The 14,474-nt window shown below is 43.4% G+C and overlaps 1 protein-coding gene across 5 annotated transcripts in view; it reads left to right on the top strand.

The window, feature by feature from the left end:
• Window positions 1–13,956, top strand: part of LOC115379755 (abl interactor 2-like) — a 47,286-nt gene extending 33,330 nt beyond the window's left edge. For 2 of the 5 annotated variants that reach the window (XM_030080623.1, XM_030080621.1), the window contains 7 exons: window positions 3,113–3,265; window positions 6,276–6,400; window positions 6,516–6,812; window positions 8,395–8,559; window positions 10,482–10,562; window positions 11,127–11,306; window positions 12,245–13,956. In XM_030080623.1, coding sequence (XP_029936483.1) covers window positions 3,113–3,265; window positions 6,276–6,400; window positions 6,516–6,812; window positions 8,395–8,559; window positions 10,482–10,562; window positions 11,127–11,306; window positions 12,245–12,420 — 1,177 coding nt within the window. In that variant the 3' untranslated portion in view covers window positions 12,421–13,956. The remainder of the gene's footprint in view (window positions 1–3,112; window positions 3,266–6,275; window positions 6,401–6,515; window positions 6,813–8,394; window positions 8,560–10,481; window positions 10,563–11,126; window positions 11,307–12,244) is intronic. The other 3 variants (XM_030080625.1, XM_030080624.1, XM_030080622.1) reach the window with 2 other exon arrangements.
• Window positions 13,957–14,474: the final 518 nt, after the last annotated feature.

Below are 14,474 nucleotides of genomic sequence, written 5' to 3'. Positions count from 1 at the left end.
AGGATGAATGGATGGATGGATGAATGGGTGAATGAATGGTTTGTTAGTATTGTGATGGGCAGACATCATGAATTTAACCAGCCGAGCAGAGAGCAGAGCATCTTTCATCTCCACTGTCATCAGACTCATCAGATAATTCACACACACACACACACACACACACACAGCTGCCATTCTAAATCCATACGCATTAATGTGGAGTTAGCAGTAGCAGTAGGAGTAGTAGCAGCAGTACTAACAGTAACAGTAGTAGTAGTAGTAACAGGTGGAGCAGAAGCAGCAGTAGTAATAGCAGTAGTTGTAGTACTAACAGCTGCAGTAGTGGTTGTAGTAATAGCAGTAGTAGAAATAGTAGTAGTAGTAGTGGCAGCAGTAGTAGTATAAGAAGTAGTTGTAGTAGTAGCAGTAGTAGTCATAGTAGTATTAATAACATGTAATAGTCTGCAGTACTGGTCAGAGTCCCAGATGGAGTAGTAGTAGTAGTAGCAGTAGCAGCAGCAGCAGCGGTAATAGTGTCCGTAATAATAGTAGTAGTAGTCGTAGTAGTAGCAGTACTAGTCGTAGTAGCAGTAGTGGTAGCAGTTGTCGTAGCAGTAGTAAAGTAGTAGTAGTATTAATAGCAGTAGTTGTAATAGTAACAGCAGCAGCAGTAATAGTAGTAGTTGTACTGTAGTAATACTGTGCAGTACTGGGCAGAGTCCCAGGTGGAGCAGTAGTGGTAGCAGTAACCGTAGTAGTAGTAACATTAGTGGTAGTAGTAGTAGTAGTGTAGTAGCAGCAGCAGTAATAGTAGTTGTAATAGTACTGTAGTAGTACTGTAGTAATTCTGTGCAGTACTGGGCAGGGTCCCAGGTGGAGCAGAAGCAGCTTAGCGGTGAGTTGGACCCAAGCTGTGGTCAACAGGCCGTGTTCTCCTGTCCTTCTGGCACCACACACACACACACACACACACACACAGGAAGCATGCAGACACACACACACTCCTCCTCAGACATATGCAAACACAGGGAACATAAACACAGCTTAGCGGTGGGCTGGCACCATGCTGCGGTCAACAGGCCAAGTCCTTCTGTCACTACACACACACACACACACACACACACACACACACACACACAGTTGTACACATGCTGTGCATATGCATGTTTTTTGGCATTGGCCTGTTGTGTTTTGGTGTCTGGTGTCATTTGTCTTTGGGGGGGGGGGGGGGGGGGGGACTACGAAAGTCAAGTTTTCATAGTAAGTACATGTGTAAAGCTGTTGTGTACACACACACACTTCTGTTTACCTTTTTTTCTGTTAACAGTTTGTTATGTTTTGACGAGGCTTATTTTCATATTGGCGTGTATTTTCTCTCTAATATCTGATATTTTTCACTGTTGAGTTTTGGGGTAAAAAATTTCTTCCTGAATGAAAATGAACTCAGTCCTTTTTGTTTTTTACCTGAGTGTCATTTCACCGTCCAACCAGCTCACTCCACAGTGCAGAGAGATAAAAGGGAGATAAAGACGCCACAATGCCAGGAAAAATCCCACCTGTATGCAAAAATGTGAAACATGCTCCACCTGTTGCATAATGTTTGCTGCTCTGCCACTTCTCTTCTAAGGCTTCCTACAACACGGAGGCACAGCCGATGCTAAAAATACACCGTCTGTTCTCACACTCACTGTGGGCAGTGAAGTGGCCATCTGCAGGAGTGTGTTGGAGGCAGGGCGCCCTCTGCTGGACGCTAGTGGCAGTAATCCAAACAGAATGAATAACCCACAAATACAAAATCTCAGTCACCCATCCCTCCACACCTGAACCCTCCTGAAGATAATAAATGTTGAGATATCAGGTAACTGTCATGCTTGTGTCAAAAATGTGGTTAAAAATGCCGTTTCCAACAGGCTGGTCGTAACTCAGCACTGTTAGCCGCCGCACATTGTGGGTACATGCAGAGGGAGTCTACAGTCGGCTTGTAAACCTGTGATAATCTGTTTGATAGGAAAATATTAGCGCCTAATAACCATATAAGCTCTTAATCTGGTCGTTTCTCTCTGGGTGGAATGAATCTGTTGTCTGTGTGCGTGTTGGCAGACGGGACGAGTTCCTGGTTGGAACAGAAACTCTGTGGCAGCAGAACACAACCAGACGGCGGCTGATAAACTTTTCTGTTGTAAATATTAAATCTTGATTTGCTCCATCGAGCAAATCAAAAACGACCTGATGGGGGCGCCACCACTGGCCAGCCTGGATTATATTTATATTTCCAGCAGATTAGATGCTTCCCAGCAGGCGGAGCCCCTTTGTGCAGGTCAAAGAAGTTTTATTCAGGTTAAAATCTTTGGGGCGTGTAAACACACATCACATCACCTCAGATCAGTGTATTCAGTCTCCACGACAACAGTGAAGCTGAAATCTCAGATCAGAATGATTTCAGTCAGCTTGTGACTGCAGCTGTTGATCCATCTGATTGATTTGTGCTTGGATAATGTCAGTTGGAAATCTGGCTAACCTCGTTAACACATCTGATTAGCACACTAGGTAACAGGGGACACACACACACACACACACACACACACACACACACACACACACAGCTCATCACACAAACCGAGCTGCTGCAGCTAGCTCAGTTCTCGTTTTATATTTAACCATTATTTACATACAGCCAGTTCTCTAATGCAGTGGTTTTCAACGTGTGGTCCGGGGACCCCCCTAGGGTCCTTGAAGGACGTTCCAGAGGTCCTCAGCAAAAGGAGGACTAGTTAAAATGTTTGTGAAAGGTGTGTGAGCGTGTTCAGATGCTTTTCACAAACATTTAAACACAAGAACAGCAGTAATCTGATCCAGTGTCACCAATCTGACCTTTAATTATAATTTATTATTAGTTAAAGGTCAGGTTCCTGTATTATTATTAACCAATTAATATTATTAATTATAATTATAATGTTATTTTTTAACATATTTCTGACTAATTTTTAAAATAATTTTTTGTGAACTTTTTGCTCACTGCATGTCCTACAAACTTTCCCCTTACAGGAAGCGCTCCCCCTACAGGACACTGGAGGCGCTGCATCCTTACCATCACCTTTAACCTCATTTCCATCCTCACCTCTTGCATGTGCAGGAAGAACTCCCCCTACAGGACACTGGAGCCAGTGCGCCCCCCTGTGGTGCCAAACGACTATGTCCCCAGCCCCACCAGAAACAGTATGGCCGCCGGGCAGCTTCCCAGTCCAGCCCGCACCGCCACGCTCAACCATCGACCCCGAACATACAGGTAGCGGGGCGCAGGACCAAACATGGCCGCCAAGCTCAGCAGCTCCTGCCTCTGCTCTGAAGAAATTTGACATTTTATTATACATTCTGCTATCTTGTGCAGCATATCTCAGTTTTTTTTTTTTTTAACAAATCCATCTGTTCAGTTTGGAACAGTAGATTTCTATTTGTTTTTCTGCAATAACTTTTCAACATACGCTGTTTTTTAAGACACCCATGTGTTGAAAAGTGACACAAATCGCTCCAAACTAGCAAAATTTCATTGCAGACATTATGATGGATGGATTATTCATAGACATCCTTCTCTCTCTGAGCGTTTTGGGTCATGCTTCCATTCTCGTTGCTTTGTTTGATCTTGATCGCACTGAGCAAAGTGATGGTACCTGAGCAGATATTTTGGATACATCTGAAGCCGGTTTTCTTGGCATTTGGTATGAGGGACGGTGGTTCCCAAGCTAAGGGTCCAAAGACACCCAGGGGTCCTTGAGGCAGTTCTCTAAAGTCCTCAGTAAAATTATAATTACATTGTTAACTTCATTGACTAGAACTGATATCCTTGTTATTTTGGCAAATACAGTAAAGAAAGACGACTTTCTTTTAAGATAGTCTTTCAGGATTAAACCTTTAAAAATGTTGATCTGAGGTCAAAAGTTTGGAAACCTCAACATGAAACGATTTGGGAACCTGTCAACTTAGACCAGACTGACAAATTAAAATGTCTTATGATGGTAAAACTTGACCAGACAAACGACACACATTTTGCAACGAATAAAAAAACATCATCAGCATAGCGGTTGATTTTCTCTCCAGAATATCTGCTGATGCATCATCATCTTGACTCTGGCTCAGCATCTCTGCGCTTTGATCTGCTTTGGCTTCTTCATCTCTGAAATCTGACGCTCTCCAGTGTTTCCTCTGTGATTTTTATCAGGCAGTGAAGTTTAGAGCGGGTTCCTTTGTCCCTGTTTTAGTCCCAGTCTCGTTTTTCGTCCTGGTTGCAGCTCTTTGCTTGGTAATACTGCAGACGCTGAGCCAGACAGCCTCAGAGCTGCTGTAAGGTTTATTTTTCAATTTGACAGAGCCAGGCTAATAACTGCCATAGACTTCAAGTCCTTATGCTAAGCTAACAGGAAATGCTACCCATAGGAATTGAACCACTGGATGCACAGAGGCGAAAATAGTGTCAAACATCTGGTCTAAGTCTGGAAGATTGGGAAATTGTATTTAAAATGTTTTCTTGGGGAAGTTCAGCTTGATCTTCAGAGCACTGTTGTGAATCGGACCCATCAGCGCTAATCCTTTTGGGCAACATTTCTTTTAATATTCAGAGGGAAACCATTGCGTTGTGTCAGCAGGGGCAGCAGGGTTGTTGCTGCTGAATGAATCCAGAGGAAACACAGCAACTAATCAGTTTCTCCTCAGCAGCATCCGTCCATCCTCACAGCATTTACTAACCGACTTCCTCTTCACTCTCTGTCTTTCTCTCTCTCTCTCTCTCTCTCTCTCTCTTCCTCACTTGTTTTGTTTTCCTCTTCTCCTTCAGCGCACATTCTGGTTTTGTTTGGTCTGCATGGCAGTACCAGAAAAGAACGGAAATTTATTTTTTTGAAATTTGATGTTTTCCACCGCACTGTACATCACAACTGATGGATTAATCATTTGTTCAGATTTTCAAATATCAGTGCCAATCACTAAATATGGACATTTGAGAACCCAACATTTTCATATTACTGTGCATCACTGTTTTTGATGATTTGATGACATGGAGCCGACATGTGGAAAAACAGTGATACCTTCTGTTCAAATGTGGGCATGGCTGACAAACTTTTAACAAAAAATAAACACAAACAAACAAACAAAACCAAACACCCAAACCAGAACTTGTGCTGGCCAATCAGAGCTGTGCTGCAGGGGGTTCTAGAACCCTTCTGTCCAATCACTGTCGCTTTGCTGCAGCTCTCGAGTCTTCAGTCAATCAGATCTGCTTTTCTTTCTTTCCTCACATTCAGCTTCTTCTGACGTGAACTTGTCTGTTTTTCTCTCTTTTTTGATCCGTCTTCATCTTTGTCTGTGTCTTTCTGTTTGTCTCAAGGTCCTTCAAATGTTTCAAAATAAATCATTTCTCATATTTAAAGTGCCATTTTGAGGCTTTAAATGCAGATCATAATCCCAACGGAGATGTGAATTAACTGCTAAGATGGTACAATCAAACATCAGAAAGTTATTCTGTTTGACATCCAGACATTAACTGTACAGCTGCTCCATAAAATATTCAAATGTTGCACTTTTTGTGCAGTATTTATTATAGTGCAGTATAATTATAACTAAAATTAAAATGAACTGTATGCATGATGTTTATAGTGCATTTTAATGCCTTCTGAACAGCCTTTCAGATAAATTGTCACTGATTTATCTACATTCAAGGTCACAAAGACTTAAATCTTGTTTTTCAGTCTAAAATATTCTGAGCTCATACCGATGCTTTTTATCTGGCTGTGGTTTAGTTTTGGGATCGAATTGGTTAGACTTTTTATTTATTATATAATATTCTGCGGCTGTTTATAGCTGCTGGTTATGCCATGGCAGTGATAGAGCCTGTATCTGAAGCTTTTCTGAAGCCTCGGTGTCTGGCAGCTCCTCCTGGAATAAACAGGCTGGGTAGATGACGTGAGCAGAGTCCCGCCCGCAGGGTTTGATAGACAGGCGATCGCTGGGTAGTGCAATGCAGAAACCAAGATGGAGACAAAATAAGAATAAACAAATAAATACAGGAACTCAAAGATTACCATTTTATAGACTTTACAAAGTCTTAAATTAAACTTTCAGACACTTTAATCTGTTTTAATCTGACTCTCATATCATCACTGCCTTCTTTTGAACATCTCAGCTTTTCTACTGTCATTTCTCTCTTTTTTTTGGGCTTCCTGTTGATTTTCTTTATTGGCATGCCTGACGTCCCACTGATTATCCTGTGTGTGTGTGTGTGTGTGTGTGTGTGTGTGTGTGTGCAGCGGCAGCAGCGGTGGCAGTCACCCCAGCAGCAGCAGTCGCAGCAGCAGCAGGGAGAACAGCGGCAGCGGCAGTGTCGGGGTTCCCATCGCCGTACCGACACCCTCGCCACCCTCCGCCTTCCCAGGTAACACACACACACACACACACACACGCACAGATTCATATACACCTGTTTGCCTTGCTATGTTTCTGTGTTTGTATTTTCCTGTTTTCCCTCCCTGCTTCCTCTCTTCCTGAAGCAGTTTCTCCGACTCCTGGACCTGCCGGCTCTCCCTCCACTGCTCCTAACTCCTCCCCTTCCTCCTCCTCTTCCTCCACCACAACCTTAACGCACCCCAACGCCCCCTTGCAACCAAACTCACCTCCTCCTCCTCTGCCTCAACCAAACTTGCAACCAAACGCACCCGACGACACCTCCCCGTCGCCTAACCCCTCCCCCGACACCTCCGAGGGCCAGTCGGCTGATTTGTCAGGGGAGTTGCCTCCTCTCCTTCCTCCTCCCCCTCCTCTCTCCTCCTCTTCCTCGCCTGCTGAAGGTGAGTGTTTCCCACCTCCATTGCCGACCCCAGCCACCCCTCCCAAATCTGTGATGCTCCTCCATTCTTCACCACCTCATCTCCATCCTCCATTTTCTGCACAGGGAGGGGAAAGTGCACCGACACATTCTTCACTACCACAGACATCCAGAGTGGGCGGGGTTAATTTTGCGGGCGGCCAGGCGTCCAGAAGTAAAAAAATTTCCCAAATTTAGTGTTTGACATGAAACTGTCCTGTTGAATGATCAGACAAACAAACAGCAACTGTGCTGAAAAATTCACCTGCACTGAAAAAAAAGAAGCCAACAGTACCACACTGAAGGTAACTACGAGTCCCATGATGCACCGCTTCAGCAAACAGCCATCAAACAGCCAATCACAGAGCTTCAGATTCTGCTGCATTTCAATGAGGGCTGCAACCAACAACTGTTTTGATAGTCGACAAGTCAGTAATTAATTGCACAATTACCATACGGCTCTAATTAAGCATCATGGTAATGTCTCTAGTTGTACACACAGTTTTATTTTTACATGAGACCTGAGTCGCACAACCGCATTTTTCTAAACATTTTCTCAGGTGTAATGAAGCTTCAAAAGGCATTTTCTGTCATTAATGTGCAAAATGTTTGATAAAAATGACTGATCCTCAACCAAACAAATTAACACGTAGTTTGTATTTAGGAAAGGTAAATGGGAGCTGGTTTGGAGAGGTAATGCGCTGCGAGGCGAGCTGGGAGCGGGCATCCGATGGCAAGACCCGTCCTGGGGGGAGGAGATTAAAGGATAATCTTAATCTCACCTGGACGAGTCTGCGTCATCTACAAGTTTCTTTCCAGATGTTGACTAATCATTACACCCCTAATTTCAGTAACTGTGTGTTTTGCTGTGTGAAAATGTTCAATTGGATTGAGTTGTTCTTGCTGTCATTGTCAGTGGGAGCCAGGTGTTTTCACTTTGGGAAGGCAGAGACTCCCAGTCATGCCCACGTACCAGTCTCAATAACCATCACACACACACACACTCACACTGACCAGCAGCAGCACTGAACACACTGCACACACACTCTGACTGCACTGCAGTTTAGTTTTCTAACAACACAATTGTTTCAATTAGTGTTCATTTTTTTCTAAAGTCTAGTTTTTATTTTTATTTCAGTTAACTAAAATGTTTTTTCACACCTAGTCTTAAGTTCTAGTTAGCTAGAATATCCTTAGTCCAGACTTTCTAAAATCAATCTGGATGTGACGACAAACAGATTTGGGCTGGTGGTCAGAACAAGGTTAGCAAACAGACGATATTTTAACCCCGCTGTGCTCCAACAGAAACAACATGTCAGAGTCATGGTTTGTCCTGACCAATCTGGAAGCTTCTTGAAGGGAAACTGTCAGAAATGCAGGGCTGTGTGTTTCAAAAATCATTAAAAGGATGTTGAAAAACAGCTGTTTTACCTTGATGACTGTGTATTTTTGGAGTTTTTGCAGCATGGTGTGTGTGGTTTGTGATCCCTCAGTTTAACTGAAAACATGAAAAACAATGAAATCTGAGTACGACCCCTAACCCCCCACCCCCACCCCCATCCCAGGTGGGATCGTCCCTCAGTTCTACAGTATGAACCGGCCCCAGCCCAGACAGCAGGCGCCTCAGGTGGGCGGGTCGCTGCCGTACCGCCGCCCCCCCTCTGTGACCGGGCAGCCAATCACAACACAGAATCAGGTCAACGGCGGACCCTACTACAACCAGAGTCCAGGTAGGTACTGTAACATTACCAGCATGATTTATACCTACATCTGTGGTGCTTTTAATTATCCACTCCTCAGCAGTACCACAGAATCACATCAGAGCTGGAACCAGCAACAAGCCGACACCAGGTGTACCATAAAAATAAAATAAAATGTCCACCTTAAAAAGTCTTTTATTCTCATATTTCGTAGCGCCCGACTGACATATTTGTACTGATATATATATATATATATATATATGTATACGTATATGTATATACACTATATTACCAAAAGTATTCGCTCACCCATTCAAATGATCAGAATCAGGTGTCCTAATCACTTGGCCTGGCCACAGGTGTATAAAATCAAGCACTCAGGCATGCAGACTGTGAAACAAGACATTTGTGAAAGAATGGGCCGCTCTCAGGAGCTCAGTGAATTCCAGCGTGGAACTGTCATAGGATGCCACCTGTGCAACAAATCCAGTCGTGAAATTTCCTCGCTCCTAAATATTCCACAGTCAACTGTCAGCTCTATTATAACAAAATGGAAGCGTTTGGGAACAACAGCAACTCAGCCACGAAGTGGTAGGCCACGTAAAGTGACGGAGAGGGGTCAGCGGATGCTGAAGCGCATAGTGCAAAGAGGTCGCCGACTTTCTGCACAGTCAATTGCTACAGAGCTACAAACTTCATGTGACCTTCAGATTAGCCCAAGTACAGTACGCAGAGAGCTTCATGGAATGGGTTTCCATGGCCGAGCAGCTGCAGCCAAGCCACACATCACCAAGTGCAATGCAAAGCGTCGGATGCAATGGTGTAAAGCACGCCGCCACTGGCCTCTAGAGCAGTGGAGACGCGTTCTCTGGAGTGATGAATCACGCTTTTCCATCTGGCAATCTGATGGACGAGTCTGGGTTTGGAGGTTGCCAGGAGAACGGTACATTTCAGACTGCATTGTGCCGACTGTGAAATTTGGTGGAGGAGGAATTATGGTGTGGGGTTGTTTTTCAGGAGCTGGGCTTGGCCCCTTAGTTCCAGTGAAAGGAACTTTGAATGCTTCAGGATACCAAAACATTTTGGACAATTCCATGCTCCCAACCTTGTGGGAACAGTTTGGAGCAGGCCCCTTCCTCTTCCAACATGACTGTGCACCAGTGCACAAAGCAAGGTCCATAAAGACATGGATGACAGAGTCTGGTGTGGATGAACTTGACTGGCCTGCACAGAGTCCTGACCTGAACCCGATAGAACACCTTTGGGATGAATTAGAGCGGAGACTGAGAGCCAGGCCTTCTCGACCAACATCAGTGTGTGACCTCACCAATGCGCTTTTGGAAGAATGGTCAAAAATTCCTATAAACACTCTCCTCAACCTTGTAGACAGTCTTCCCAGAAGAGTTGAAGCTGTAATAGCTGCAAAAGGTGGACCGACATCATATTGAACTCTATGGGTTAGGAATGGGATGGCACTTCAGTTCATAGTATGAGTAAAGGCAGGTGAGCGAATACTTTTGGTAATATAGTGTATTATTGTTACAGGATATAATGCAGAAAAGCTGCTTTGGGTAATTTAGAATTGAATATTTGAATAATTTATTTATAGTGGAAATTCAGACTGTGAGTGAGGGTCCGTCTGCACGAAAGACTTCTGTCCTCTTCTAGTCTCTTTGGTGTAAAAACACCTCAGACTGAGCGGGTCAGTGAACGTGCTGTGTAACGTTTATGGCCACCAGCCCCGGTGACTTCTGGTGATGAAATTCAAGCAGTTCCCTCTTGCCGCCACTTGGTGTTGCCAGCGAGCAGCGTTTTCTCTCACTGCTTCAGTATCGTTTTCTGTCTCTATTTCTGTCTGTGGCTTTGTTTTCATGTGTGCATATGCATTGTTTATTTGTGTGTGTGTGTGTGTGTGTGTGTGTGTGTGTGTGTGTGTGTGTGTGTGTGCGCAGCCTCCCCTCCGCCCCCCTCCCTCCTCCAGTTCACCCCTCAGCTTCCTCTGATGGGCTTCGTTGCTCGAGTTCAGGAGTCCAGTAAGTAGAGCTGTGCATATGGTGTGCATGTTCATACGAGTGTGTGTGTATGTGTGTGTGTGTATGCATGTGTGGGTGTTCACTTCTATTTATGCACGCATCGTATGACCATTTGCACGCGTTGCCTGACCTTCTTTATATTAGTGTGCATTATGTCTGCATGTGGTTTTCACACATGTGCACTCTCCTCTATTTGAAGTCCTTTGTTTTGATCATCGTTATCTTCTTATTATCAGTTTGTTTGTTTGTTTATTTAACAGTCAGTTTCTGTTTATTAATCCTGTGGTGCTTTTTATTTTGCTATTTTATTTATTTTGGAATATGTGTTGCTGTAATTGTTTTAAGAAGCTGGGTAAATAAAGTTTCTTGTTTTCATTATTATATCTGTGCATGTCTATTCAAATATCTTCATTTGTGCTCAAAGACATAAACTCAGCAAGAAATAATCAAAATAAATGCATACAAACAATAAATACTTATTGTTTTTAATGCAATGTACGTTGCCTAGATTACATGCATGAATGTGTTTGTACTGATGTGTAATGTCGTTTATCTTGGTCTCAGTCTCAGACGGTGCTCCTCCTCCGCCGGCCATCGACAGCCAATCAGGGCCTGAGGAGCCCCATCCTGCCGCTCAGCCATTGGAGGACGGGCAGGAAGGGGAGGAGTCAGCGGTGGTGGAGTACAGCGACCCGTACGCTGAGGAGGACCCGCCCTGGGCCCCGAGAACCTACCTGGAGAAAGGTAGAAAACACGAGTTTCAGTGGAGAATGAGCCGCCGTGCAAGAAAACAAACCAAATCTATCACCAGAACGGCTGTTAGAGTGGCTTTTTTAATCAGTTTTTATTTTTATCTTATTTTATTTTATTTGAATTCATTTTTAGAGCAGGTTTACCAGTATTAGTTTGGATTTCATTAGTTTCAGTGTTAGTTTTAGTCTTTTTTTTTTTTTTTTTTGTAACAGGAGCAAGATTCAAAAAAGTCAGAAGTTCTTATTGTCAATCAAACCATTTAAAAAAATATTTCACTGAGGATGAACAGCCAAATAAACTGACAGAGACAAAAACTAAAGACATTTTTCTTATAATTGTAGTTTATTTTAGTTTGTTTATTTACACACAATAAAGTTTCAGTTAGTTGTCCTTCTTTTGGTACCACCTTAGTCTTATTTTATTCCAGTTAAGGGAGATGTTTTTTGACACCTAGTTTTCATTATTTCATTAGTTAACAGAATCAGTAATGTATTTCTGATTCTGACTCTGACCTTGGTCGAGTTAACCTCTACAACCTCTCCTAACAAGAGTTGCTTTTTAAGATACCTGTTAAATAATAATTTCAGTTACCTGTAAAATACTGACTAATGAACACCTGTGGGAAAAATTACTTTTGTGTTTTTTAGAGAATGTGGAGATGAGCAGGAGCTTTCTGTTGAGCTCTCCCAAAAACTTTGAAAAGGCTTCATTTATTTCTCATGAAATATATCAGACAATAAACCAAAAAAAAAAAAAAAAAAAAAATTTCCACACATCTCCACAAGACTGTTGTCTACCATTTAAAAATTTCTGCTGCTCTTCTGCATGTTGTACCATGAAAGATTTATTTGTCAGATCAATGGAGGCTTTTAATATTTCTTTAAGGAGACAGATGTTGTTATTATTATGGTGTGTTTGTCTCCCTCTAGTGGTGGCCATCTACGACTACATGGCTGATAAAGAGGACGAGCTGTCGTTCCAGGAGGGAGCCATCATCTACGTGATCAAGAAGAACGAGGACGGCTGGTATGAGGGCGTGATGAACGCCACCACCGGCCTCTTCCCCGGGAACTACGTCGAGTCCATCATGCACTACGCCGACTGAGCAACAAGAATCACCTTTTGTTCTGGTTTTATTTTTTATTTTTTTCCTCCTCCTCCTCATCTCCGGCCCCTCATGTCTCTTCTGATGCGATCACACCCACAGCTGATTTTCTTTGGCCCAAACCAGAGTGGAGAAGGTGGCAACGTGGCATTTGTGTATTTGGTTTCTTTTGGTTCATATTGAAATGAAAAGCCAAGCAGGCATCGTGAGCAAAAGAATGAAGAAAGATATCAGCACCCGTAATCTTTGCATACTGCGGTTGTTACAGTACTGACTGCGTTCGCACAGTTCAGTCCTCCTGAAAGAGACCTGAACTGTGTTTTCAGGCATGCTGATGCTGTTATTTGGCTCCTGAGTGCGAGTGGCATCGCTTTCACCTGGAGAAATGGACCTAAGCTAAAGGAGAAGTTGGATCAAGCTGCTCCACACCTGCTGGATATAAGCGGACTCAAAGTTTCTGTCCCTTTACCCTCTCGTTGTCCCGGGGTCTTTTTCCTCTCGGTGTTTCTCCCCCCTCGTGAGATCGATGTGTTTTGGTTTTTATCGCTCACTTTCTCACCTCACATTTTAGCCCCACAGCCCCGCTGGGAAATGATCAAACAGACTCATATTTGACAGAAGTAGCCATTCCCTCGGGGCTACAGACCTGAGAGCGTTGACATTATCGCCATGCGGGAGCTGTGTAGAGGCGGCCATATGGCATATTTTGGGTCCATTTCCATAACCTAATAAACCAGTGTCTGAGGAAGCTGGGAAAGTCCACTGGGCACTAAACACTAAATCAAGAGACAAATCGTTTCTGTATCAGCAAGAAAAATGCCCACCAGAATCGGCCCTCAGTCTCACTTCCCAAATGCAGCTAACAGGTCCAGGTTCCAGCGATTAAATTATCTTTACCACGTAAACTCCCCCACACTCATGTCCCTGCAAAGCAGAAACCAGCAGTAACTTTAAAAAGTGAAGCATTTATTAATCCCCTCCCCTTTACTGTTCTTCTACCTGAAACCAAAGAGACACCCTCCATTCCCAACCTTTTTTTGTCTCTTCTTACTTTTCGTACTTCTTTCCCACCGTTGAAGAAAGCAAAGTCCCATCATTTCTCCTCCTTTCTCTCCTTCCTTCTTCTCCAACCCTCTTCTGTTTCTCATCTTACAAGTGATGCCAACTATCGAACACAAAATCAGCTTCAGTGGGTCACACCATCATTTGAAGTCGTGGGGCCATGTTACAGAAACATCTGATCTTATGTCTACAGAGACGGAGAGTCTCAGGTTGGATTTAATCAGTTTTGTATCACAAAAGCAAATCCCAACCAACTTTAGGAATCCTATCTTACTTCATTCCAGCATCGCTGTCCTGCAGGGTCACAGCCGGAGGGCGGAGTTAGCTAACACAACCTGATGAAGAAGTGAAATGGTTTGGACGGATTAGCATTCATCCTAAAGTATTTAGGATGAGTATTTTTTAAGAGTTTGAGAAGTTAGGATGCCTGCGTACTACACTTTTCCGATCTTGAGTTAGGATGGGAACGCTGACTTCTGCAGTGCCTGTTTTCCTAAATCAAGTCCAAACTCTAATCCCTGAGCCAAACTGAGAATCTCCAAACAAGCCCAGCTGTCTTAATTCAGCTCCATGTGGTGAACCCTGACCTGGACCACTGAGATCCATCCTGAAGGTGGTTTTTAGGGCTGGGAATCACCAAAGGCCCCACGATACAATATTATCACGATGAAGTCATGATACGAAAGTACTGAGATTCTAAACATTTTGCATTATGTATTGTGATAATATGTATTGGGATGCAACTGCAAATTATGTTCCCAAAGGAAAATCAGCATGTGTTTTATCTAATAAGATAAAGTTTTCATTCTGTTCATCTCAAAACGGGACAAACTGACCGACTGTCGTAAAAACCTATCAGAAATGTTGCATTGATTCTTGCAGAGACAGTATTGATACTTTGCGTCCGTGTATCGATACAATATTGACACACAAAATATGACGGTACTATGCTGTATTGATTTTTTTTCCCCACCAGGAGGAGTTGTGATGTT

The sequence above is a fragment of the Myripristis murdjan genome, chromosome 21, assembly GCF_902150065.1.
Source record: "Myripristis murdjan chromosome 21, fMyrMur1.1, whole genome shotgun sequence".
Lineage (NCBI taxonomy): Eukaryota > Metazoa > Chordata > Actinopteri > Holocentriformes > Holocentridae > Myripristis > Myripristis murdjan.
The sequence above is the reverse complement of the archived record's forward strand: the minus strand, read 5'-3'. Positions and strand labels throughout refer to the sequence as shown.